This window comes from Ursus maritimus, unplaced genomic scaffold (genome assembly GCF_017311325.1).
Source record: "Ursus maritimus isolate PB19 unplaced genomic scaffold, ASM1731132v1 scaffold_16, whole genome shotgun sequence".
Lineage (NCBI taxonomy): Eukaryota > Metazoa > Chordata > Mammalia > Carnivora > Ursidae > Ursus > Ursus maritimus.
Genome location: NW_024424008.1, coordinates 35,187,793 through 35,214,272, shown reverse-complemented (window position 1 = coordinate 35,214,272; position 26,480 = coordinate 35,187,793). Strand labels below are relative to the sequence as shown.

The 26,480-nt window shown below is 37.3% G+C and overlaps 1 protein-coding gene and 1 non-coding gene across 2 annotated transcripts in view; one reads left to right on the top strand and one right to left on the bottom strand.

Moving 5' to 3' along the window:
• Positions 1-25,757, bottom strand: part of NCAPD3 (non-SMC condensin II complex subunit D3) — a 57,415-nt gene extending 31,658 nt beyond the window's left edge. Inside the window, exons 1-16 of the mRNA XM_008688327.2 lie at positions 25,628-25,757; positions 23,534-23,688; positions 21,876-22,038; positions 18,243-18,427; positions 17,410-17,574; positions 17,240-17,301; positions 16,975-17,062; positions 14,767-14,900; positions 12,936-13,008; positions 12,025-12,150; positions 11,645-11,897; positions 9,995-10,051; positions 9,648-9,737; positions 4,032-4,105; positions 3,363-3,497; positions 2,355-2,575 (exon numbers count right to left, since the gene is read on the bottom strand). Coding sequence (XP_008686549.1) covers positions 2,355-2,575; positions 3,363-3,497; positions 4,032-4,105; positions 9,648-9,737; positions 9,995-10,051; positions 11,645-11,897; positions 12,025-12,150; positions 12,936-13,008; positions 14,767-14,900; positions 16,975-17,062; positions 17,240-17,301; positions 17,410-17,574; positions 18,243-18,427; positions 21,876-22,038; positions 23,534-23,688; positions 25,628-25,691 — 2,045 coding nt within the window. The 5' untranslated portion in view covers positions 25,692-25,757. The remainder of the gene's footprint in view (positions 1-2,354; positions 2,576-3,362; positions 3,498-4,031; positions 4,106-9,647; positions 9,738-9,994; positions 10,052-11,644; positions 11,898-12,024; positions 12,151-12,935; positions 13,009-14,766; positions 14,901-16,974; positions 17,063-17,239; positions 17,302-17,409; positions 17,575-18,242; positions 18,428-21,875; positions 22,039-23,533; positions 23,689-25,627) is intronic.
• LOC121102974 lies at positions 20,032-20,136 on the top strand. Its single transcript, XR_005835131.1, has one exon. It is a non-coding gene; the product is annotated as a U6 spliceosomal RNA (small nuclear RNA).
• Positions 25,758-26,480: the final 723 nt, after the last annotated feature.

Sequence of the window (26,480 nt, the reverse complement as noted above, 5' to 3'; positions counted from 1 at the left end):
CTTGTATCCCCAAGAGGAACAAGCTGACTTTACTACTCCAGCCAAGAGAAAGGATTCCTCCTAGCCTGGCAACAGCCCAGCCAATGGAGAGTCACAACTCAGCCATTGGGAAAGCATCACCACCGTGAAATCTCACTTTCTTTCAATGGGCTTTCCTTCAAAGCAGCCCCTCCCAAAGTCCCCCTTTTCTCTAAATACTAACAGTTCCTCTCCTTTGATCACCAGACTTGCCTGTGGTTTGTCACAGCTATCCTATTCCTGTATAAACCCATTTTGCTGACTGGGTGTTTTATTTTCAAGGTTAACACTTCCTAAACTATAAAATCCTATATTACCCATCCACTTTAAATTCATCAGCAGCCTCCCCCTCTGTTTTCAATCTAAAGTTAAACTTTTTGGTATACTATGTTACAACTCTGCAGTGTGTGGGTCCTGCTTAACATCTCAGTTTCATTTTATGTACAGTCGGACAAGCACTGTTTCCCCACCCACTGGCTGTTTGTTTCCCATGGACATGCCCTTTTGCCTCCTTGTTAGCCTTCAAGATTCAAATTCAAAAGTCATCTGTTCTGTGAAGTCTCTCTCCTCCTGAACACTTCCTGATGTTCCAGCTACTTTGTTTATTAAAGAACATACCACAAGATATTGTTTACAAATGTTTATAGAACTCTATTGCACCAGCCCTTACTTTTCTTAATAATCCTTTTTGAAAAACTGATTCCCAAGCTCAGTGGTTCTCATACTTTTTCATCTTTGGGCACTTCTGAACTCAAAAAATTATGCACTACCTTGAAGAGCTTTGGTTTATGTGGCCTATATCCTGCTGTGCAGAAATTAAAACTGAGAAATTTAAAAATATTTATCTATTAATCTAAAAATAACAATAAGCCAATTACATGTTAACATAAATGCACTGTTTTACAAAAAAATAACAATTTTTCTCGAAACAAAATAAAGTTGGTGAGAATAGTGTCACTACTTTTACTTTTTGTAAATCTCTTTATGATCTGGCTTAAACAGAAGACAGGTGGATTATTATAACTGCTTCTGTGTTCAATTTGCTTCAATATTTTATCATACAGTTCCGGAAAACTCTATTGTGAAAGAAAAAAAGTAGAAAACGGCACATAGGGGCGCCGGGGTGGCTCAGTCGTTAAGCGTCTGCCTTCAGCTCAGGGCGTGATCCCGGCGTTATGGGATCGAGCCCCGCATCGGGCTCCTCCGCTGGGAGCCTGCTTCTTCCTCTCCCACTCCCCCTGCTTGTGTTCCCTCTCTCGCTGGCTGTCTCTCTCTCTCAAATAAATAAATAAAATCTTTAAAAGAAAACGGCACATAACAGCTTAATATTATGATCAAAATAGTCTGAGCTCATGAATCTATCACACTTTGAGGACTGCTGCCCTAGCTCATTTTCTGTAATGGCTATTCCAAAACTCTTTTACACTTAGCACCCTAATTTTATACTCTCCTTCCTAACTTTGGGCAAATAAATTTTTTTTCTTGTGGTAAATATACATAATAAAATCTTTCATTTTAACAATTTTTAGGTGTACAGTTCAGTGGGGTCACACTGTTGTGCAATCATCCATCCCCAGGACTTTGTTATCACACCACAGTGAAATTTTGTACCCATTTAACAGCAACTTCCCATTGCCTTCTCCACAGCCTCTGCTAAGCACCATTTTACTGGTGATTTGCCAGGGCCACAGAATGGAATTTTACAATACAAAACCTAATATGTTTCTATTGTATGATAATTCCTCCATGACTACATGTAAAAGAGTAGAGAAGTATTTCTTACATTATAAAAAAAAAAAAAAGTCAGTCAAAGTAGTGTAAACACAAGGTAATTGTAAGATCACTGCAGTATAGATTAAAATTTACCAATACAACAGGTGCTAACCCCTCACTACAGTATTCACTCTATAGTGTATGCTCAGTAAATGTTATCATCAAATGGGAAAAAAATACTGCAGTGGTATTAAGTCAACCAATCAAATAAGATGTCAGGAAAAGTTTAATTTGAAAGAACTAGGAAATCATCTTTCATAAAAATGAGTATGTGGAAAGTTACTATTAATATATCATGTTCATCAGTGCTTTTTACTACATATTAAGACATTAATTTAAACACTCAGAGAAAAGCAAAGGAGGTAATCAAAGGCTTCACAAAAAATTGTCACCCCAAAAATGCTAAGCAATTTGAATTGCGTCAAGAAAAAAAAAGACCAAAAATTGAGTCTTCATATATGTTAAGTAATTTGGAAAGCTAATTTTCCAAGATCAATACAGAAATTTTAATAAAAAACTTCTATGGCTTTCTATATGGAAAAGAAGTCACACAATTAACATACCTCAGTTCCTGGTTTTCTGTACTAAGGAGAGTAAGAAGTGCCCAAGCCAATACCTGGCTATTGTCTCCATTATGGAATTTATTGTAATGCTTAATGTTCTGTAACAGGAGCTGGTCAAGGCATTCCAGAGCCTTTTCCTGCACTGTGCTCTCACAGTCCATCACAGCTGGGATGATCCCTGTCAGCCAGGCTTTCTGCATCTGGACACATTCAGGCTGGGCCTGAGGAATTAAACATCATGAAGTCATAAAGAAGTCTGACACTACCAGAAGTCTAAATACAAGTCAGTGAGGCTGTGGTTGATACTTTGAGTCAGGTTAAAAACAGTCACACACACAAATAAACCATCGAAAATGAAAAAAAAAGAAATCAACATTTGAAATATATGTTAAAACAAAGTTCAATCTCCAATTACCGTGTATCAGTGCATACTGAAATTTTAAACTTAGGAAGTCATTACTGTATTATTAGTAGTAAATCAGCACATTTTGGTTAATTCAAGATCAAGAGCAAAAGATAAATATTTATCCCAAGAAGCAATTAGAATAGATGCTCACAGCGGAAGTCAAAGTATGCATTACTTATTGCTTCTATCATGAAGTAAAGAAATAAACATGCTTTTAAGATTCTTCAAAAGCTAATTATTTGGCAGAAGTAAATTACATATCACGTTAGTGTATCTGTTCTTTTGGCTGTATCATCTAACAGGTCTTAATGTGCAAAAATTAATCTAGGCCTCTGACCTAACCAAATTCATTTTAAAATTCATATTTCTATGTGAGATTTAAGCTGAAGTCAAGAAAAGGCTAATCACTAGCATTCTCTAGCATTAGTTCATAATTATATTAATGAGACATAATCTATTATATGTAATTGAAATACCTCTTCTCTTACACTGCATAATCCTATAATAGACTTAGTAGAATTTCCAATAGTCAACTTAATATTTAACAAGAGGTAATTGTTTATGCTGAATTATTTTTAATGTAAAAATCCACTGTTTCTCACCATAAGAAGTTCAGTAAGAGACTGTAAGGCCTGCTTTCGGACAGATACTGCAGGGTCCCGACATTGGTCCTGCAGAAGTGACAGCTCTTCTTTCATACCTGAGATGTTGCAGTGTTTCAGAATACTCACTAATACCTAGAAGGAACATATGTAATATGAATTGATGACTTATTCATAGTAAAAAGACACACTGTAGACAAAAATAAGACTTAAATCTGTGGTTCTTAACACTTTTGAGGTCACAGATCCATCCCTCCACCGAGTAATATCCCATCTTTTCAGAATCTGATGAAAGCTAAGGCCTCTCTCTGGAGAAAATTTGACATACATTTTACATAAACAAGTATTTACAAACAAATTCAGGGGTTACATGCACCCTATCAAAATTCATCCATGATCCCCAGATTAAGAATCCCTAATCTAAAAAAAGAAGTTAAGGATATAAAAATAAGATTCTTAAAAAGTCAACATCCCAGCTTAAAAACAAACAAACCTTTAGTTCATCTCTGTAATATATATATATATATATATACAACAAGATCAAAAGGAACAAATGTTAAGTGAAAAAGAAGTTAAATAATGACTATGGCTGGGGTTTTTACAAAATATTTCCAACTTTTTAGTGTTAAAAAGAAGGCACATTCAAGGATATCTAGAAAAAACTCACACCTGCAGTGCAGACTTCCTGACATTGGTCTTCTCATCCCTGATTCTCTTTTTCAGCATTGCCATGACACATCTCACTGTTGAGGAAATGTCAAAGAATCGTTATGGTCTGAGAAAACAGTATCTAACATCTCACCACAGAGTACTGAGAAAATACTCTAAAAAATTGCCTAATTAGCTTGTTTTAAATCCCAAGAAATTGAGTACAAAATAACGTAGAAAAAGAAGAAAAGTCAAATAATTAGGTATTCACCATAATGCAAAGGGCAGAATAGTATAATTTTAGAAGGGCATAAATTCTGGAATATTAAAAGTCGTTTTTTTTTTTTTAAGATTTTATTTATTTATTTGACAGAGATAAAGACAGCCAGCGAGAGAGGGAACACAAGCAGGGGGAGCGGGAGAGGAAGAAGCAGGCTCATAGCGGAGGAGCCTGATGTGGGGCTCGATCCCAGAACACCGGGATCACGCCCTGAGCCGAAGGCAGACGCTTAACGACTGTGCCACCCAGGCACCCCTAAAAGTCGGTTTTTAATCCTGACTCCTGTGTCTAAAATTCTGAATGAATTATTTAGCTTTTCCACTTTGTTTAGCTACAAAAAAGGAATATTTAATCACAATAAAAAAAAACACTAAATAATATGTAACAGAACTTTAAAACTTTTTGATCATAGGCCCCTTTACACTATTAAAACTCTCTGAAGACTCCTAAGGGCTTTTTTGGTAAAAATCTCTAGTAAAATGATTTAATAATTCATTTTAAAATAGGAAAATGTGTCACCATAAATGGTACATTTTTAAATAAAAACTATATTTCCCCCTAAAAAACATTTAGTGACAAGATGGCACTGTTCTACATCTTTGCAAACTCTTTAATGTCTGGCTAAATAAAAAACAGTGGATTCTCATCTCTCCTTCAAAATCAGAATGCTTCAGAGTGCAGAGTCTTGATATTATTATGAAAACAATATTAACTTCAATGACCTGCTGAAGGAGGCTAAGGGATCCCCAACTACACTCTGAGTGCTGCTGATGTATAAGGAAATACATTATGAAATGAAATAGAGAATGGAAAACAATAGAAAAAAATCAATGAAAGTAAAAGTAGGTTACTTGAAAAAGATAAATAAAATTAATAAACTTTTAGCTAGAAAAAAAGAAGATTTAAATTTTTAAAATCAGGAAAGGAGAGAACATTACTACTGCCATTACAGAAATAAAAAGGATTTGCAAAGAAATACTATGAACAATTTTATGTTACATTAAGTAATCTAGATGAAATGGACAAATTTCTACAAAGATAAAAACTATGGAACTGACTCAAGAAGAAACAGTTTGAATATACTTTTAACAAGTAGTCAAAAACCTTCCCACACACACACATACAAAAAGACCTTAAAACAAAACAAAACAAACACCTTCCCACATATGCACAAAAGCCCAGGACCACAGGGCTTTATTGGAGAATTCCACGAAATGCTAAAACAAAAATGAACATCAATTCTTCATAAACTCTTTTAAAAAACAGAAGAAAACACTTCCCACCTCATTCTATTAAGCAGTATTACCCTGAGAGCAACCCAGATAAAAACATCTCAAGAAAAGAAAACAACAGACCAAAATCCCTTGTGAATATATACATTAAATCTTCAACAAAATATCAACAAGTCAAATCTAGCAAGATACAAAATGGATTATATACCATGCCTGGGATTTACCCCAGGAATGAAACATAATCAATCAATGTAACTAATATACCTTAGCAATACAATAAAGGACAAAGATCACATGATTGTCTCCACAGATGAGGAAAATGAATTTGCAAAATCTAATATCCTTTCATAATAAAAACACTCAACAAACTCAGAAGAGAAGGAAACTTCATCACACTGATAAAAGTCATCCTGAAAAAACACACAGCTAACATTGCATTCAATGGTGAAAGACTGAAAACTAAGTACAGAAGAAAGACAAGGATGTCCGCTCTCTCCAATTCTTTTCAACATTGTACTAGAGGTCCTCGCCAGGGAAAGTAGGCAAAGAAAAGACAGAAAAGGCATCCAGATGGAAAAGAAAGAAATAAAACTCTCTCTGTTCACAGATGGTATGAGCTTATACATAGAAAATCCTAAGGAATACACATACAAACACACACACACACACACACACACACACACACACTTAGAACTAGTAACAAATTTAGCAAGGTTGCAGGACACAAGGTCAAAACATCAAATATCATTGTAAAAACTAGCAATGGACAATTAGAAAATGAAACTAAAACTACTGGAATTTATTATAGCATTAAAAGGATAAAATATTTAGGAATCAACTTAAAAAGCAAGAATTATACACTGAAAACTGAAAAAATATTACTGAAACAAATTGAAGAAGATCTAAATAAATCGAAAGGCATCCCATGGCTGAAGGGCTAAATATTATTAAGATGGCATTACTCCCCAAAGAGTTCTACAGATCCTTACCAAAATCCAAGTTGGCTTTTTTTTTTTTCAGAAATTGACAGATGATCCTAAAATTCATATGGAAATATAAGAGACACAGAATAACCAAATTTACCTAGAAAAGCAAGAAAAAGGATGCAGAAGCTATACTTCCTGATTTCAAAATTACTTCAAAGCACCAGTAATTAACACAGTGTGGTATTGCCTCATAAAGATAGACAATGGAATGTCAGTGAAATAGAACTCAAAGTACAGAATAAGCCCATATGTCTATGGTCAGTTGACTTTTGACAAGGGTGCCAAGAGCATTCAAAAGAGAAAAGAAGTCTTTTAAACAAATGGTGCTATGTCAAACTGGATATTCACATGCAAAAGTTGGACCCCTACATCACACCATATGCAAGAATTAACTAAAAATTGATCAAAGACCAAAACATAAGAGCTAAAATTATAAAACTCTGAAAGGAAAACATAAAAGCACATCTTTGTGAAAAATTAGGCAGTGGTTTCTTAGCTGTGACACCAAAAGCACAAGTGAAAAAAAGAAAAAGTGGAGAGCTAGACTTTACCAAGGCTAAAATGTTTTATGCTTCAAAGAACACCATCAAGAAAGTGAAAAAATAAACCCCCAGAATAAGAAAATAAATATTTGCAAATCATATATCTGATAAGGAATTTGGATCCAGAATACATAAAAAGCTCTTTCAAATCAAAAATAAAGAAAAATAACCCATTTTAAAAAATGGGCAAAGAACCCAAATAGACATTTCTCCAAAGAAGACATATAAATGGCCAATAAACACAAGAAAATTTGTTTAACATTGTCAGTCATTAGGGAAATATAAATCAAAACCACAGTGAGATAGATACCACTTCACATCCACTAGGATGGCTACAATAAAAAGAATAGACATGACTACTGTTGGTAAGGATGTGGAGAAATAAGAATTATTACACATGCTAGTGTGTAAATGTGAAAAACATACAGTATGCCCACTCTGGAAAAAGTTTGGTAGTTACTCAAAATAGTAAACATAGAGTTACCATATGACCCAGCAGTTCCACTCCTAGGAATATACCCAAAAGGAATGAATATATTTACATACAAAACTTGCACAAGAATGTTCATAGCAGCATCATTCATAATAGCCGAAAGATGGAAACGACCCAAAAGTCCATCAACTGATGAATGAACATACAAAATGTAGTATTATCCACACAACGTACTATTATGTAGCTGTAAAAAGTAATGAAAAACTGACATGCTACAATATGGATGAACCCTGAAAATGTTTTGATAAATGAAAGCAGCCACCCACAAAAGAACACATATTGTACGCTTCCATTTATGTGGAATGTCCAGAACAGGCAAATCTGTACAGACAGAAAGCAAATTAGTGGTTGGCAGAGGCTGGGGGAAGGCGACAATGGGGAGGAACTGCTAATGAGAATGGGGTTTCTTTTTTGGCAAAGGAAATATTCTGAAAATTGATCAATTTTGTAAATATAGTAAAAACCATACACTTCAAATGGTGAATTTTATGGTATGTGAATTACAGCTCAAAACAAAGGGATTCCCCCCCGACCCCGCCTCCCCAAGAAACACTAAGCACTTAACTTGCTAAGACTGGAGTCAACACAAACATTCAACAGTTTTGCAGAATAAATTTTTTATAATATTTTAGGAAATCGGTTTATATACATAGTGAGTTATTGCTCTGAATTTAATTTGAGTAACACATGCTAATACTGAGCCATATAAATCTAATTCCATGCTGACCTTTCAGGCTGAAATAATAAGTAATTATCCTCACGGCATTTTACATAGACCTCAACACTTACCTGACAACATTACCATTTTATACATACATATATAAACATGTAGGTAAAATCTGTTCACACACACATTTGTTATTCCCACTGCTCCACAACAGATGGAGCTATGTTTTATTAAAGTCTGTATCTACAATGCCTGGCACAGATTAGAAGGGGCCAGATAAATGTTAATAGAATAAATTAATAACTCTAATTATATAATTAATTCTCTACACATATATACTCTCACTTATCTATCTTGAAAACATTATTTTCACAAACTCTGACAACAGCCCTCTGTGAAAGACAGGGAAGGTGTTAGATTCAGAAAGTTAAAAATCAGGATGCTTGGTTGGCTTCCATGTCTTAGTCAAGCAGCTATTCAGTACCAGAATTAGTACAATAATTCAGACTGCCTCTCATTTCTAAATAGAGTGTTCCCCACTATTTCATGCTATGTCATCTTATAGATGAAAAAGGAGTCCAGAGAAGTAAAGCGACTTTTTCAAGATCACACGCTAGACAGACACAGGATCTGGTAGTAGGCTCCAGGTCTACCTACTTACCAGTCCAGATTTGTTTCTTTCCCTCCTGAATCACATTAGCACTTAAGCCATCCCAGATTACTCTGGGTTCAGTAAGTCAATGGAAGAGATCAGGCATCACATGTATTCAGAATCCTGGAGGCCATGGGAGAGAGGACCCCACAACCATTCCATACAGTATGTATGGTTTATCTTATTGATAAAGAGAAATCATAATCTGAATTCTGAATTGGATTTTTCAATGTGAGCTTCAATTCACAGTTCCCTATCATTTATTAAAAGTGAATTCTGGGATGCCTTAATCAGAGTCAAGATGACATGGTGAAAAAAGTAATGAGGAATTAAAAATAGGAACAAGATTGGATACAACAGTACTCATCATCTTCTCCTTTTTTTTTTTTTTTTGTGATGACTTTTCTCCAAACACAAATTTTTTATGTGTGGCACTTTCTCTAGTAGCTGGTCCCTTTTCAGTCAGCAATCCCAAGTGTTCACAATGACTGCCTTTAATAAGGAAATAAAATATTTGCTAATATTCTCTTATGTGTTACAGAAATACTGAGGTTCAGTACATAAGTGGAATGTAGCTTGTTCTTTACCATAAGATGAAACAGAGTACAGTGCAAGGACATTAAAGATATAATAAAATAGAAATTATTCCACTTTTAAGAAGAAAGATGTTCCAATTGTTAAGGGTGAATTAATCAGAAAAAAAATCCAAGATTTTTAGACTCTACTTACAGTTGTCTGAAATCCAACAGTTATTACTCATCTGATAGTAATAAAATCTGACATACCCCCAGATCCATCTGTTTCACCACTGCTGTCTATATTGATCACCCCTGAGCCTCCAGTAGGGTTAAGTGTTTGCCTCTGATAGGAAAAAGCTTAAAAACAATAAATTAAAAAAAGTTCAGTCATTAAGGTAAAAATTTGTTACACCTCTTAGTAATACAAGCATGGGATATTACACATTTAAATTACTACATCATTATAGAAATGAATTTCAATTTCCTTGATGAAGAAATAAAGTTCAATACTAAAAAGGTAAATATGGAAATAGAAAAAACATGTCAAATACCCAGCAAGTCCTTTAAATAAAAAAGACAATTATTCAATATTGGAAAATATATTCACCCATTACCTGATGAATTTCTCAGTAAGGTACCAGGATGGCTCTCTATTCTTGAAATTGCAGGACCTATAAATAAGTAGATTGACAAGATGGAAAAATGTCATAGTATCATAAGCCCCAAGTAAATATTCACAGAATCACCAAAATCAAGATAATTAGGCCTAAAGACAGGACAGATTCTAAACTGCTGACTATAATGTCCTCCTTGGTATGCATTGGAAATGGATGGATATTAGGCCCAATATAGCCAATACCCAACAATGCAAAGTAGTAGTATAGGTAGCCAGCAATCTCACCTCTAAAACATGAATATCTAAAATACTCTAAAAGGCCTTTCAAACTGATCAGGCTTGGGGCGCCTGGGTGGCACAGCGGTTAAGCGTCTGCCTTCGGCTCAGGGCGTGATCCCGGCGATCTGGGATCGAGCCCCACATCAGGCTCTTCTGCTATGAGCCTGCTTCTTCCTCTCCCACTCCCCCTGCTTGTGTTCCCTCTCTCACTGGCTGTCTCTATCTCTGTCGAATAAATAAATAAAATCTTTAAAAAAAAAAAAAACTGATCAGGCTTGTCGAACAGGCATACCTTGTTCTATCACACACTTCACTTTACTGTGCGTCACAGATACTGCAATTTTAACAAATTGAGAATTTGTGGTAATTGCAACAAGCAAGTCTATGGGTGCCATTTCTCCAACAGTATCTGCTCGCTTTGTGTCTGCCACTTTTTGGTAACTCTCAAAATATTTCAAACTTTTTCAGATTTATGGTGATCTGTGAACAGTGATCTTTGATGTTACTATTATAATTGTTTTAGGGTACCATGAACCATACCCATATAACACAGCAAACTTAATAAATATGTGTTCTGAGAAGCAGAATGAGAAGTGGAGGCTGGAAATGTGACTGAATTGCTGCAATCTCATGATAAAACTTGAACAGATGAGGAGTAGCTTCTCACGGGTGAGCAAAGACATTGGTTTCTCAGGATGGCATCTACTCGTGGTGAAGAAACTGTGAGGGTTGAGAATGAACTCTGATTTTGGAAGAAAGTTCTACTGTGGGTAAAATGCTATTGAACAGTATCACCTACTAGAGAAATTATTTGTGAAAAGAAGAGTCAATTGATGTGGCAAACTTCATCGCTGTCTTACTTTAAGAAATTGCCACATCCACCCCATCCTTCAGCAACCACAACCCTGATCAGTCAGCAGCCATCAACACTGAGGCAAGACCCTCCACTGGCAGAAAGACTGCAACTTGCTGAAAGTTCACATGGTACTTAGCATTTTTAGCAACAGAGTATTTTTTAATTATGGTAAGTACTTTTTTTAGACATAATGCTATTGCCATCTAACAGACAACACTGTATTGTAAACATAACTTTTGTATGCACTGGGAAACCAAAAAATTCATTTGACTTGCTTTATTGCAATATTTGCTTTACTGTGGTGCTCTGGAACCAAGCCCACAATATCTCCAAGGTATGGACTGTATTTAAAAAGTTATTCAACAACAAAATACAGTCAAATTGGTTTATGAGGGTAAAAGTATATCATACTGTATCTATGACTTTTGCAACAACAAAGAGTGTTTTCCCTTGCGGTCCAATTTCTTGAAAAGCACAAGACAGGTTCCATGTCACAACGGTCACCACACTTACTGTTAATCAGAAGTTCCACTATGCTCTCCGATGCAGTGGTAACAGACACCTCCAGGCAATGTGCAAAACTGGACAGTGCCTTGCTGCGGACAGTCGGTGCCTTGTCTACACAACGGTCAAATAGAATTTCCTGCACCAAGAACTTATGCTTTAAGATCTTCTGATGCTCCAACGACAGAGTGTTATCTACTGCTCTTTCAGGCAGTTCCAACAGAGCTAAGACAACATCTAGAGTAAAAACCCTGTGTGGGATCTGATAAAACAAAATCATAAGAATCTCCATCAGACAGGAATAAACACCAAAGGATCCCTTGTGTATTCAGATCTGTCTGTCAGGAGGTTGCAAAGCCAGGAAACAAGATCTTATGCGTATCTCCTACCTTGGAACTTCGTGAATATCTGTAAAGCCAGGCAATGAATGTAGCATACTCCCTACTGGGAAGTTTGCTGAGCAGCTGGACCAGGGACTGGGCTGCATAGGTCCGATACTCTGATTTATCAGTCACCTGAAACATAAGCATTGAGAGGCTATCCAGCCAATATCTACCTACAGGACAACTGAAACACATGTTGTGATACAAGTGGAAAATTAGTGAATGTGACTAGTTCAGTGAATCTTTAAATGTTATAAAAATGACTAGCAAATTTTAGGTTTCAGACCCCATTGAAAACTAATCTATGAGAAATCTAGAAATACAAACTTTTAACACATAATTTCAGAGAGTTTATGGACCCCTAGAATCCAATGCATTCAAGTTAAGAATCATTTGTCCAAACTGCTTTAGAAATTGAAGAGATAATCATAAAAATTTGAACATTAACTGGATATTTGATGATATTAAGGAATTATTGTATATTTTCTTTGGCGTGTTAGTATTTTGTGGTTATGTTTTCAGAGTTCTTCTCCTCTAGAGATACGTAGGAAATACTTAAGCCACAATGGATATGGTGGAATTTGCTTAAAAAAGAAAAAAAACCAATGTTCACATGTGTTGAGGAAAATTACACCTATAGAGGTATAAATGACAAAAAATTGTTGAAGGTGGGTGCTCGTCACCCTATTCTATTTATTCATATGTCTGAAATTTTCCAAAATAAAAAGGATTCTCCCCTCAAAAGAACACTGTCATTGGAAACATGTAGTGAAAATATTAAATAAAACTACTTTCTGTAATAACAGACTCATTCCCAAGAACAACTACACATACAAGCACACACGTTTATCTTCACATATATTATCTCTTTGTCACATCATCATTATCATTACTATTACTATTAAAGCAAATGGTACCTTGGCACAGATGTGCTGGAGTAAGATACGAAGGACTGGGAATACATCTTCCTTCAGTTCATCCACAAGCGAGCTTTTTAAAAAAGAAAACACATCTATTGTTTACAACACACCAACCACACAAAATAGTAATTTTTCGACTCTGTTCTCAAACACCATGACCTCTACGTTTTAGAAATCCTGAAGATTAAAAACGATTTACCCCATATTACAAGCATTGTTTCAGTGAATACAGTAAAACAGAGTTTCACAGCAGAAAACCATTCACTATGTCCTATGTGTGGTTTTAGAGAGCTGCCACCAAGCAGAGAGTTAAAGTCAGGCAGAAGCAAAGTACAATCTTCATATGACTTTTTTGGCTATTTACAAAATTTCACATTAAGACTCTAAAATATGGGGCACCTGGGTGGCTCAGCTGTTAATGTCTGCCTTCAGCTCAGGTCATGATCCCAGAGTCCTGGGATTGAGCCCCACATTCAGCTCCCTGCTCGGCGGGAAGTATGCTTCTCCCTCTCACACTCCCCTTGCTTGTGTTCCCTTTCTCGCTGTCTCTCTCTGTCAAATAAAGAAATAAAATCTTAAACAAAACAAAACAAAACAAAAAAAACACCTCTAAAATATATCCTTTTGGGGTAAATAATAATAAGATACAGCACCACCTTGTTGTAGCTCAGTGAAATGCTACCATTTCAATGGCTTTGTTAACAATACCTCTCCAAACTTTAACCCAAGAAGATAATTGGTTTTTTTTTTTTAAGTTTACTTATTTATTTTAGTAATCTTTACCCACAATGTGCGCTCAACCCCATGACTGCAAGATCAAGAGTCACTCACTCTTCTGATTGAGCCAGCTAGGTGCCCCAGATTATTATTGTGATGTCCAGATTTGACCCATTGTTAGTGTTTATCTGTACCATTATATGGATACTACAGCAATTGGAGACATCATGAACTATTATGGAAGAACCAAAATGGGTGTTTCCACTTAAAGCATCTCAGTTATTTAACGTTTTAAAAAATCCCTCACAAGAGATATTTGCTCAATGATCAGATGATAGACTACATATACCTGGATTCTACCATCCACACCCCACAACTCCAACTAAACTATATCCCACGTACACCTGCAGGCATGTACACACTCTCATATACTTACCACTTCATTCCACTACCTCCACAATGTATGCCAAATATTCAATAAAGGACGGAAAGAAAAGCCAATGACATAGCAAATATGTCTTCCTCAATAAAGCTGAAACACGGAACTTTTTAGGTGAAGCTATGTGATTCATGAGGGGAAAACTGGTCTATCAACTATTGCTAAAGAAATAAAAACTGACTTAATTCTTCCCTTTAGGAAGTATGGTCTGTAGGGGGAGGGGAACAGAAAAGTGAGAAGAAACAAGGAAAAAGTGGCAAAGAACAAAGAGAAAGAGACTCAGAGAAGACACAAATACAAAAGGAAAGGAAGAGGCAGACTTGCAAGAGAGGCAAACACTGAGGCAGATGATGATAAAACAGAGGAGAAGCAACTGTCATTTCTCAGAGCCTGACCTTACAGGCTGGTGGGAATCAAGCTGGAGGCTTGTGCTGGCCCATGAATTATAGACTCTGTATCCTTCAACAATGCCCCAGTGTAGAGGCTACCAACAGTGACCCAGGCCACGTGAACCAGAGGAGCTCTGAAGTGCTTTACTTTGACCCTCAAAACCACAACAGGCCAGAAATCTGTTAGTTTCCATAGGTGTCAGAAATCTTGGTTAGTACAGGGCCCAAGAGCCTTAAGGGAGAGTGATAAAGAGAGTGAAAATCCAAGCTGTGTGTGCCTCACCTGATGAACTGGACCGCCTGGTTTCTACCGTTGATGACTGATGTTGTAATACTAAGGGGAGCGTGATGGGCTCCTTTGCCTGCTTCTAACATTAATATCACATTTAGCATTTGATGGAAAACACAACCTATAACCTGAAAGAGAAGAAAATTCTATTTAAGACATGATAAAGAAGCCAAGGGCCTTGAAGACAGCAATGCAGACCACAGTAAACCATTTCTTTTCTTTTTTTTTTTTTTAAGATTTTATTTATTTATTTGAGAGAGAGAGCATGCGTGCACAAGTGGGGGGGAGCAGAGGAAAAGGGAGAAGCAGGCTCCTCATTGATCCAGGAGCCCAACACGGGGGCTTGATCCCAGGACCCTAGGATCATGACCTGAGCCAAAGGTAGACACTTAACCAACTGAGCCACCCAGGTGCCCCAGGGTAAACCATTTCAAGCTGTGTGAAGATAAGGTTGACATAGTTTTTGGGTGAACACCAGAAATGTGCTTCATGGACAATTACCAAATATTCAATAAACACATGATGGAAACAGTGTGAAAACACTGCTTACACTCAAACTGTAATCCTGAAATTAGGGCAAATAGAGGATTAATTGTCACTTCTAAATGGCAAAAAAATGCTGCTGCTAATTCCTTATAGAACAAGGGAAGAATGGTACCTTACACTTGTGTTTTACCTGAAATTACAACGCACCTTCCAATATATCACCTCATATAATTTACTCGACTAACCAATTCATTCATCCTGTAAAAAAAACATGTACTGAAAACCACGAATGTGGCAGGTACTGTGTTAAGCACATTCATGTATGTTACTAGATTTAATCTTAAGTCTCACAACAACTGCATAAGGTAAGCGAGACATTTCTATTTTATATATATTATTATTATTTCTACTTTATACCTAATACAAGAGCCTCCATGGCTAAAACCAACATGTCTAACATCAAGTCAACACTCTCACAATTAAAAAATACTACATCTTGAGAGACACTGTGGACCTAAAGTCATAAATTTCCCTATCCAGCTAACCTTTACAAATGTTACAGAGCGTAGAAATTGAAAGTGCTCATGTGAATTCTATCCCATCCAAATTTAAACACAGAAATGAAAATGGTATAATAAATTATAAAATACGGCATGTTTTCTAAACAACAAGCATGGCGTTCAGCATCTGACACGTTCTTTCACTTCCTCCTCCTGACAACCCTATGAGAAGACTGAGGCTTTGGAAAGGCTGAATACCGCATACAAGGAAGCGCAGCTGAAGCAGGTGGAGCCAGAATTCAACCGCTGATGTACACATCCTGGCCCAAAGCTCTCAACCTACTTCTTTTTTTCTTTTTTTTTTTTTTAAGATTTTTTTATTTATGAGAGAGAAAGAGAGAGAGAGGAGGAGCTGAGGGAGAGGGACAAGCAGACCCCAAGCTGAACACCAAGCCCAACGCAGGGCTTCATCCCAAGACCCTGAGATCATGACCTGAGCCGAAACCAAGAGTCAGCATGTAACTGACTGAGCCATTCAGGGGCCCTTGAACCTACTTTCTAACCAACATGCAACTCACCCTAGAAATTAAGTGTAGCACAGCCACCAAAAGTCATAGGACCTCATTCTATCACTTTTTTTGTAAAATCTTGTATTATTAATGACATCCAAGTTTAATAACAGCATAATGCTTGAACAACCCTGACTCCACAGTTTAGATAGGGATACTGTTAAGGTAACTCAGGGAGCAAAATCCATATATGAATACTAACTAGGGGTGATAACCAGTAATATTTCTATAGAATTCTCAACTAAAATGATATAAACACTAATAGAAATACTGAAGCACACATGAAACTTGCCAGGGAAAACTTGAAAATTCCATGACTGTGTTCTTTTGAGAACAATCTGGTGACTGTTTCTCTAAAACACTCTGTTCAGTGTTCTTCCTACCTAATTCTCACTGGCACTATTTTTTGTATGAAACCGAACAATAATTTGCCATGGCCTCCAAGTATTTGAATATCAGTTTGGTTATGAAGAACAGGCAGCAAATAGAAATGGTGATGCTTTTTACGCTACAAATGATATAAGGTCATGAAAATGACTTGGTAAATTAAAATGGCATCACACCAAATGCTGCCAATGTTTTTCCATTATATGATTCGGATGCTTTCAATTCAACTAGTACTTAAATTAAATCTTTTTCTTCTTTACCGTATCTCCTTCTCCATGAATGGGGGAGCAGAGCAAATACAATCCATGATACGCCAGTTCTGGGACATATTTTGCTTGGTTCAGGTTTCTAAAGAAAAAAGGCAAAAGATTAGTTAATGGATATGATTTTACTCAGAATCTTCCATAACCCTATAATAAAACACATCCAAATGAATAAATTCTATTTGTGTGCCAATTAGGATAAAATGGCATTTTATACTTTTGCTAGAGCAAAATTCTAGCATTGGAAGAATTAGTGGCTCACCTGGCCTGTGTCACATGAAATTCATGAAGAATTGGTTCAAAATTAGTTAATGCAACGAAGACCTGGAAAACAGATACCAAGAAGAGACCTGATTTTTCCTGCTCATTAAATATTAGCCATCATCTCTGCCCTTTGAGGTTGCCCCAAGGTTTTTTGGAATTCTCACTTACTTCTATACAATTCTGTATACACTGTGGCTTTTCTTTCAGGGAAAATTTGGACAGCAGCCTTAAAAAATTCTTCAAAAGGTGAAAGATGGCATTTCGAATTTGACAAAGGTCTCGGGCAGAAAAACAAATATTTTCTTCATCTTCCTGTTCTTCTATTTCATCCACCTAGATTATAAAGAAATGTATAGGTGACTGCATAGTAATGCATAACACTTTGTCCCATGGTTTTCAATGTACTCAAATCCAAGTCCAGTTAAACGCCAGGTGGTTGCTGAATTGCTGAGGTGATGTGACCCTGATCAGGTTCCTTAACTGCTCTATCTCCACAGCCAGAACAATAAATCATTGGACTAGATGACTGCACAGTAGCATCTAGCTCTGTATTTTTGTGTCAATGGGAATTCTTACGTTTCTTGGAAGTTTTCATGTCAAAGAACGTCCACCATCCTACCTAGTCATCACACAAGAATTTGGAATTCAATATTATTCCATTACACTCTTATGGACATGAGTCCTCGGGATACTTCAATCTTCCTCTCTAATGACAATAAGATAATGTTGCAAATACACCTGTTTGGATGTTGCCAAGCATACCTGGGAACAAGGCTGGCAAGAGATTGTGGGGAGGTTGGAAAGATGACAAGGTAGAAACCTATTCTCAGTAGTACACAAAGTATGAGAACAACTTAAGGTCATACTGGATAGTTGATGATACTTTAGGATCATTTGGTTATAAACATGATGCCCAAAACCATATTTTAATATAAAGTTAATTCTAAAATCACAACCTTGTGTTGGTACAGATATTCTTTATTATTCCATTTATTTCTTACCTCAATATCTTCTTTCCTGGGTGGCTTTCCTCTTTTCCTATTCCCTCTTGGATTCACCTCAGAGTTCTTAGGCTGCTCCTTCTTTCTTTTCCGATTCAATTTAGATTCCTGAGGCCAGCTCTTCTTTAGAATCTGAATACATTTGTCAAACATCACTTGGTGGAACACTTGATTGGCTACACTGCCTATTTATAAAGAATAAAGAGTAGGTGGGTTAGATGTAATTGTCTTGAAATAGAGTCTGTAATAACAGATGAAAAATTAGTAAGTAAAAATGAGCTTATCATTAACTCTAAACAATGACTCTTTAACAAAAAAGTAGCATTCAACTTCAGCGTCAGGAGATGAGAAATAGTGCTGATCAGAAATAAATAAGATACCCATATCTGACCAGGGAGTAACTGGCTTTATACTTGTCACGCTGCCATAAACTATAAAACTGGACAAAAATGTATAAAATAACCATTTTAAGACATGGAGCAATAGGCAGCATAGAAACACAATCTCTGAGGAAACAAAAACAAATGAGGTAAACCCTAAAATTGCCCCAGTTTTGTGTTTTGAGGCCATTTCTGGACAACAGCAGAAAATGGTGAACCCAAGTGCATTATGACAGTGTTACTAAGTTGAGAATACAGAAATAGGAGTCAGGAAGGCAACGGTAGCTGCAGTTTATGGAGCAGAGTACTAGAAAAGAGGAAGCTACACAGAAAAAGAGCTTCAGAGATCTCCATAGGGCTGAATATAAGCTATGTCCACAGAGGGTAAAACTTTACGAAGGCAGGCAAAGAACAATTTCCAAGGAGGTAGAAGATGAATATTTTTCGTAACTCACAGGGAGTTGAGAAATACTTGAGTTCTGGCCAGCCAGTGCTGGCACCTTAACAACTGGAGCATTTAGTAGCCACCTTGGAAAGAAACACACCTTAGGGCTAAACTAGCTCTAGAGTACAGGCTACTTCATATCTGCTCCAACAAAGCTTTAAAACAAGCCTCAAAAGGGTCAAGTTAATCCAGGGATAACTACCTTTAAATATATTAAAATATACTTAAACACTATCTGAAGGGAAACAATGATGTAACAATGTTTCCAATGCTGCATTATGAATATGACTGTAATACTGTATGCCATAAAATCTTTATAAGGATTTATTCATTAGCATATAGGCTAGGCTACCACGAAGTAATTTTTTTTAATTTAATTTAATTTATTTATTTATGAGAGAGAGAGCACATGCATGATCAGGGAGAGAGGGAGGGAGGGAGATGGAGAGAATTTCCCAAGCAGACTCTGTGCTGAGCTCAGAGCCCGATGTGGGGCTTGATCCCATGACCTGAGATTATGATCTGAGTCGAAACCAAGAGTCAGATACTTAACTGACTGAGCCACGCAGGTGCCCCAAGAATATGATATAATCAATAACACCAAAAGTGGGTTCTTTGAAATGATCAATACAATTAATAAACCTCTATCTAGATTGATGAAAAAAACAATAAAGAAATACAAATTACCAATCAGACATGAAAGGGAATATATCACTATAGATTTTACAAACAAAAAGACTTTCAAAGAAAACTCCAAGCCCAGATGGTTTCATTATTGAATTCTACCAAAAATTTAAGGCAGAAAAACAATCCCTTCTTCACAAACTTTTAAAATATAAAAAAGGCAAGAACACTACCCAACTCATTCTGTGAGACTGGTATCCTGAAAACCAAACCAGACAAAGACTTATCAAAAAAAGAGTACCTCCTATGAATACAGAAGCAAAAATCTTCAATATTAGCTGTGCTCGCTTTGGCAGCACATATACTAAAATTGGAATGACAGAGAAGATTAGCGTGGCCCCTGCACAAGGATGACATGCAAATTCATGAAGTGGTCCATATTTTAAATAAACAAACAAACAAACAAATAAATAAATAAAATATTAGCTAACAGAATCTGGCAACACATGAAAAGGATTATACACTATGATCAAGGAAATGCAAGACTGGTTTAACATGAAAATGAATCATCATAATACACTCTATTACTGGAATAAGGATCAAAAACCACATGACCATCTCATAGATACAGAAAAGCAAATAACAATTCAATACTCTTTCATAATGAAACACTCAATACACTAGGAATAACAACGTCTTAAAGGTGATCCTCAAAACACCCACAGCAAATCTTATCCTTAAGGACAAAAAACTGAAAGTTTTCCTCCTGAGATCAGGAACAAGACAAGATGCCCACCTTCTGACTTCTGCTCACACTATGCTGGACCTGGGATCGAGCCTCATGTTGGGCTCCCTCTGCCTCTCCCCCTACTTTTTCTCTCTCAAACAAATAATTAAAATCTTTAAAATGTTGTTAAAATGGCAACACTCCCCAAACTGATCTACGGATTCAGTGCACTGTCAAAAACCCAGAAGCCTTTTTGGTAGAAATTGATATGCAACTCCTATAATTCACATGGAAATGGAAGGGACCCAGAATAATCAAAATAATCTTGAAAAAGCACACTGTGATTAAAAACTGAGTATCAATAGCATTCCAACCATAATCCAGAAACATTTAAAAACAGAAGGTAATTGGCAAGAAAACCACTTGCTGGAAAGCTGCAAGTCATCTATATTGAACAACACTCTTCACTTTGGCATACATCTCAGCCTTAATCAGAAGGAACTGCATCTAACAAGTGAAGAGAAGAACAAAACTAGGTTCCTAAAACCACCACTTTTCTGTGAGACAGCTCAGTTACAACTGAGACACTGGTTAGCAAGACCAAAGTCTTTAGGAACTTATTTCAAAAATCATTACTGGGAGCTTTAACAATAATACAAGTTAATGTTCAAGGTTTTTTTTTTTTTATGTCTTTTTACTAATTCCCAAATCATATGGGATAATTATCATCCTTAATATTTATTACAAATGAATTTATGTAAACAATGACAAGCAGCAACTTTAGGTTCTCCAGATGCATCCCCCTCTATGCTCCATTCTCTCTAGCATTGGGTTTGGGGGTGGGTAGAAGGGACTCTTTTACTGCTCATAGGAGGAATAGCCACCTAAGAGCTCTGACAATAAAGGAATAGAACAATGTTCATAAATAGACTACTTTCCTTTGCTTTCCTTCATCAAGCATTACTAGCTATTCTCATGCTTTCTTTATTAGAATGGTTTTAACCTATTTTTCCATATCTGCATAGGAGAGAGATTATATATAACACAACGACTCCCCAGCAGTCTTTTTCAATCTGGACTGGGAGTCAGGAGATGAGTGGGCAGTATCAGATTTTTATACTAGGTAGGGGTGGGTGGGAATGGAGCTCTTGTAGCTTGGAAACAATTCTCCTCAAGCCTAACCTCTCTCAGATTAATTGCATTAGGTTATAGACACACCACAGTAGAAAACAAACACATTTAAAGAAACAAGGGAAAGATATTTCCTGAACACCTGTAACATGCCATGTATTTTACAGACATACTATCATTTAATCCTCAGAACAACTATGAGATGGGTTACTACTGTCCCATTTTAGAAGCAAGAAAACGAAATATAAGGGCTCAAAACCATGTTGAAATTTCAAATACATATATATATATATATATATTTATTCTATCATATCAAATATACATACCTGGTACTTCCAACAGCAGAAAATAAAGGCCAGCAGCATGAAGGCCATATTGTCGATACTGCACACTGGCACTTTTCTTATGGACTGTTTGAACGAAGTGATAGAACAATGCCACCAGTGCCCTGTGGGAAATACTGTTCTCAATGAAGAAGGTCCAAATGCTCTGCAGGGAGGGAAAGACATAAAAGCCAAGAGTTAGAAAAGTGGGAAAATCTCTTATTTGATTTTTGCAAGTATTTAGTACCTTATTAAACAAAAAAACCCCACAAAACAAAAAAAAAAGAACAGACCAACCTGGCTCCTAATTATAAATTTCAAAGGGACTGAAACAAAAAATTAAAATGTACTATTCAAAATTACAAAGATAAATAAGTATACGAGAAATTCAAATAATCAAATTTTCAAAAATAACTTGGGGATAGGTTTGACGCATATACATTCCTGAAATTATCATAGCTAAAAATTATATTAAGACCTTTGGGGCACCTTATATTAGTGTTTACTCAAACAAGTTACCCCTCTAAATTAAATGTACTCAAAACCATTTATCACTCTAATTACCAACTGAAGAAATCAGAGTGTTTACTTAAACTTAAATGTTCTATGGGCAATAGGAGCTTGAAAAGTTTCTCCCTCAGCAGATTTCAGAAGTGGCCTAGGTGAGAAAGGAAATACACCCTCGACTATAAACCACAATTTTATTAATTGTATCATTGTTCCATGTTTTGCCAATTAAACACATGAAGAGGAAATGGGTTATTTCTATACACCAAACATAGCAGGAGCTAAATATAGTTTATCCTGGAGCATCTTTAAAAAAAACCATAGGCCCACAAAAGTTCAAGAAATCAGGCCTTGTACTTCCTGCTTTCCTGAAAACAGGGAAAGTGGCAGGTAATGCCCTGGCCTAGCCACACTGCTTAGCATGTGCCACTTTACAGAAGAGCCCATTTAGAATCCTATCAGCACTCTGCATTTTTTCACCATGAAACTTCCAGAAGAAATCACCTCCTACCCTTTATAACAGTTACCTCCTAATGCCACTTCAGCTCTACTCCACTCATCTGTAACTGTGACTCTGCAGTTCACCAAAAATGATTCAATCACCTCTGCCCCAACTTCCTTGTGTCAGGACTCTCTGCCTGCCCACGACCTCTGCAGCATTTGATGTCTGGCTACTCCCTAGTCTTCATATCAACAGTCACCACACTCTGACTGCTTGCCTGCAGATCACCTTCAACCAGTTTTTTCAGTCCTGTCCTGTCTCTTCTCTTCCTCACTGACCTCATGCATTTCTGCACTTCACCCATCCCCTTGATTCAGATGGCTTTATCTATGTTGTTGAATTTTTACTGCTTTCTAGTCTTCCAATTCACATTACCAGTGGCCTATTACATCTCCCTAAGAATTTCCTAACAGAATCTCATGTTTAAACGCCTAAACTGAACCTGTAATTTTCCCACTTGATTTAGCTATTAGCCATCAGGATTTTATAACAAATGAACCACATTCTTTACGCTGTTCTTATCATACTCCTTATAAACTGTATACTAAAAAGGCTAAGCTTCAGATTATAATAATGACTTTCATCGTCCACTTCTAACACGTAAAGACTCCTGGCTTAATTTTTAACCTTTTTTTTTTTTTTTTTTTTTTACCTCTGTAGATCCATGTTCTTCAGTAGCAAAGGGGAAAATACTTTCATATAGTTTTGTGAATGCATTCAATCCAGTGTCTAGGATTTCTGCTTCTATGCTGGGATCCAAAGGCTCAGTCTCTGTGAAATCCAGTTCCCACACTGTGTCCACCCATTCTAGCGGGAAAATGCAATTAAATAAAAAATTTTCTATAACATGCAAAACATCAACAGCCTTTAGACTCTAGGTACATTTAAAAAGAGAAAACTTACTAGTCACAACTCGCATTTAAATATACAATACAGGTGTAGCATAATTGAAAGCAGGAAAGGTTAAAAAATCTTTTTTAATTAAATTAGAACTGACAGCTGGCTATTAGATTGATCATCTTCTAAAAATATCAAGAAGGAAAACACTTTTTAGATATGAACGACACTTCAAAACACTGAACAATATGAACTTTCCCATAAATTCAATCTGGAGGAAAAAAGGGAGGTTAATAAAAGATTGCCTCGGATGTCCCTTTGTGAAAATCTTACAATCAAGTTAATAAACCCAAATAAAGTATGCAGCATAAAGGGACACCTGAGGCAACTGACTGTTTAACATGCTTTAATTATTCACTCATTCTTTCCTAATCATTCTCCTAATAAATATAATCCTCTTCCTAAAAATGTTCTTGCATCTTTTCCTGCCTCTTTTTCTCTGATATTCTTCCACTTATCTTATCTGCATATTTTTAAATGCATACCACATTTCTGATCTAATTTCTGGATCACAACTACCCAAGTCCCAATGAAAAAAGAAAAGATATGGTTTCAAGAAATCAATAAATTCAATAAATGATAGGTACTATTATTATTTTTACAATAAATCAGAGTTAAAACAGTAATAGGTATGTAAAACAGTAGAGAGCATAATAGAAAATATTATGGGGGAGGTGGGAAGGATGACAGAAATGGGAAGGATGATTCTGCTTCAACTGGACCTAAATGTAGGAGATTACCAGGGAATGAAATGCAAAAAAGTGCATCCCAGACAGAGAGAGAACAAAGGGAAAGAAAGTACAGCCTGTTTAAAAATTAGCAAAATAGTTACAACACAGAGTCTTAGTGTGAAGGGTGAGAGTCATTATTAGTATTTATTCTGCAGTTACTATGTGCCAGGTACTAAATCTTCACAGAACTCCTGTGAGGTAGGTAATATTATAATCCCCACTTGACATGTAAAGAAACTAAGGCTTAGCAAGGTTAAGCAACTTGCTCAGTGATACAGAGATGCTAAGCTGAAGAGCCAATCCCACTGTTCTGACTCCAGAGGTTATGCTGTTGGAAAAGAAGACTGCAGTGAGGGGTGAACACTCTTATAGGGCACGCCAAAGATTTGGTCATTTATTTAAGATATAGAGGGGAAACATTAAAGGCTTAAAGACTCGATAGGGTCACGTTTGTGTTTTTAAAAGTGATTCTGGTAAAGGTGTGGGGAATGGGCTGGAAGAGCTGGCATGAGAAAGAGGCTAGGATATAGGCTGGCTGTAATGAGGGCTTGCTGCGGGAGAGCAGCATCAGGAAAAGGAGCAAGGAGGACCTGAGAAACATCTCTGAGGGGAGGACAACCGGTGGTTGTGAGCATGAAAGATGATGAAAGAATGCCATGACTCCCAGGTTTGTGGATTGTTTGGTACCAATAACTGGCTTTGGGAATCCCAGTTTCATGCCTGTGACGTTTGAGGGGGCTGTGAGACACCCATTTAAACCAATGAACACGAAGTTCAGGAAATAAATCTGAACGAAGAAATAGATTTGCTATTTAAAACCAAAGAAATGGATGAGACTGTCGGTGAGGATTTACAGAACAAGCAAGGGAAGACCGAGAAAAGATGCAAAAGAACTAAAGGAGATCGGACAATACAAGCTTTTTCCCCCTGATCCTTTACTAGATTAAGCCCCTATTCCAGACCCGGCTCGCCAATGCCTAGAGAGCACAGACCTGGAGACCACAGACTTTGCCGAGAGCCGAGCGCCCCACCCCCACCCCAGGCCCGGGCAGAGGAGCACCGCAGTCGCAGAGCACCACAGCCCGGCCTCCCCGAGAGTCGCGGCCTCGTTTTCTCACCAGTGCTGAGATCCAACGGGCACCAGGGCTGCAGGCCGCTCCCAAGGCCCGGCAGCGCCACCATTATCTCTCAGGAACCGGCTAGCCTCCGCGGTGGTCAACTTTGAAAGCTCGCTCCCGCGCGCGCTCCGAGACGTTCCTGCGGACCAATCACAACGTGGGGAATTTCCTACCGACTAATCATCGCGCCCAGCCGTTTTCACTCTATTAACCAATCAGCAGGGTCTTCTGCCGCATGCGCAAAGAATGGGGCGGGCCAAGGATTGAGATTGAGCCAACATTTCCCGGGGTGATTTTTTAGGTTTCCATTTAAAGTGGGGGTCAACAATTAAATTAAAGCTTAATAGACTCTTTCTCGCCTTATCTTTTTAAATGGGAGAATTTGAGACAGGATCCTTCTTGTACTAAATGTCACCTTTGCCCCCTTCAAGCGACATTTCCCGTGCGTGTCAAAGGGCTACCTTTACCCCGTCAGACAGCACTCGAACGTTGTACATATTCGAACGTGGATGGTAGCCTAATGTTTCCCGAACTAAAACAATAAAGGAAAACAAAACAAAAGCACCTAGAAAGGGTATCTGCAGTTCTTTTAATTTTACGGGATTTGTGGCCCCGAATTCTGGAAAAATGCTGTAACTGCCATGTCAACTAAGGGAAAGACAGGCCGCTCTGCCTACCACTGCACATGCGCAATGAGCACATTTCCCGGGGGGCCGGGTGGCGAAAGCTACAGCGGCAGAGGCGAACGCATGCGCGCGGCGTCTCCGGCGCGTCCGGGCTGGAGACTGCGCCCCCCCGCCGTCCCTCGGCACCCCCGCCCGGAGCTGCCGAAGCACCTCCGTGCGTTGCACTG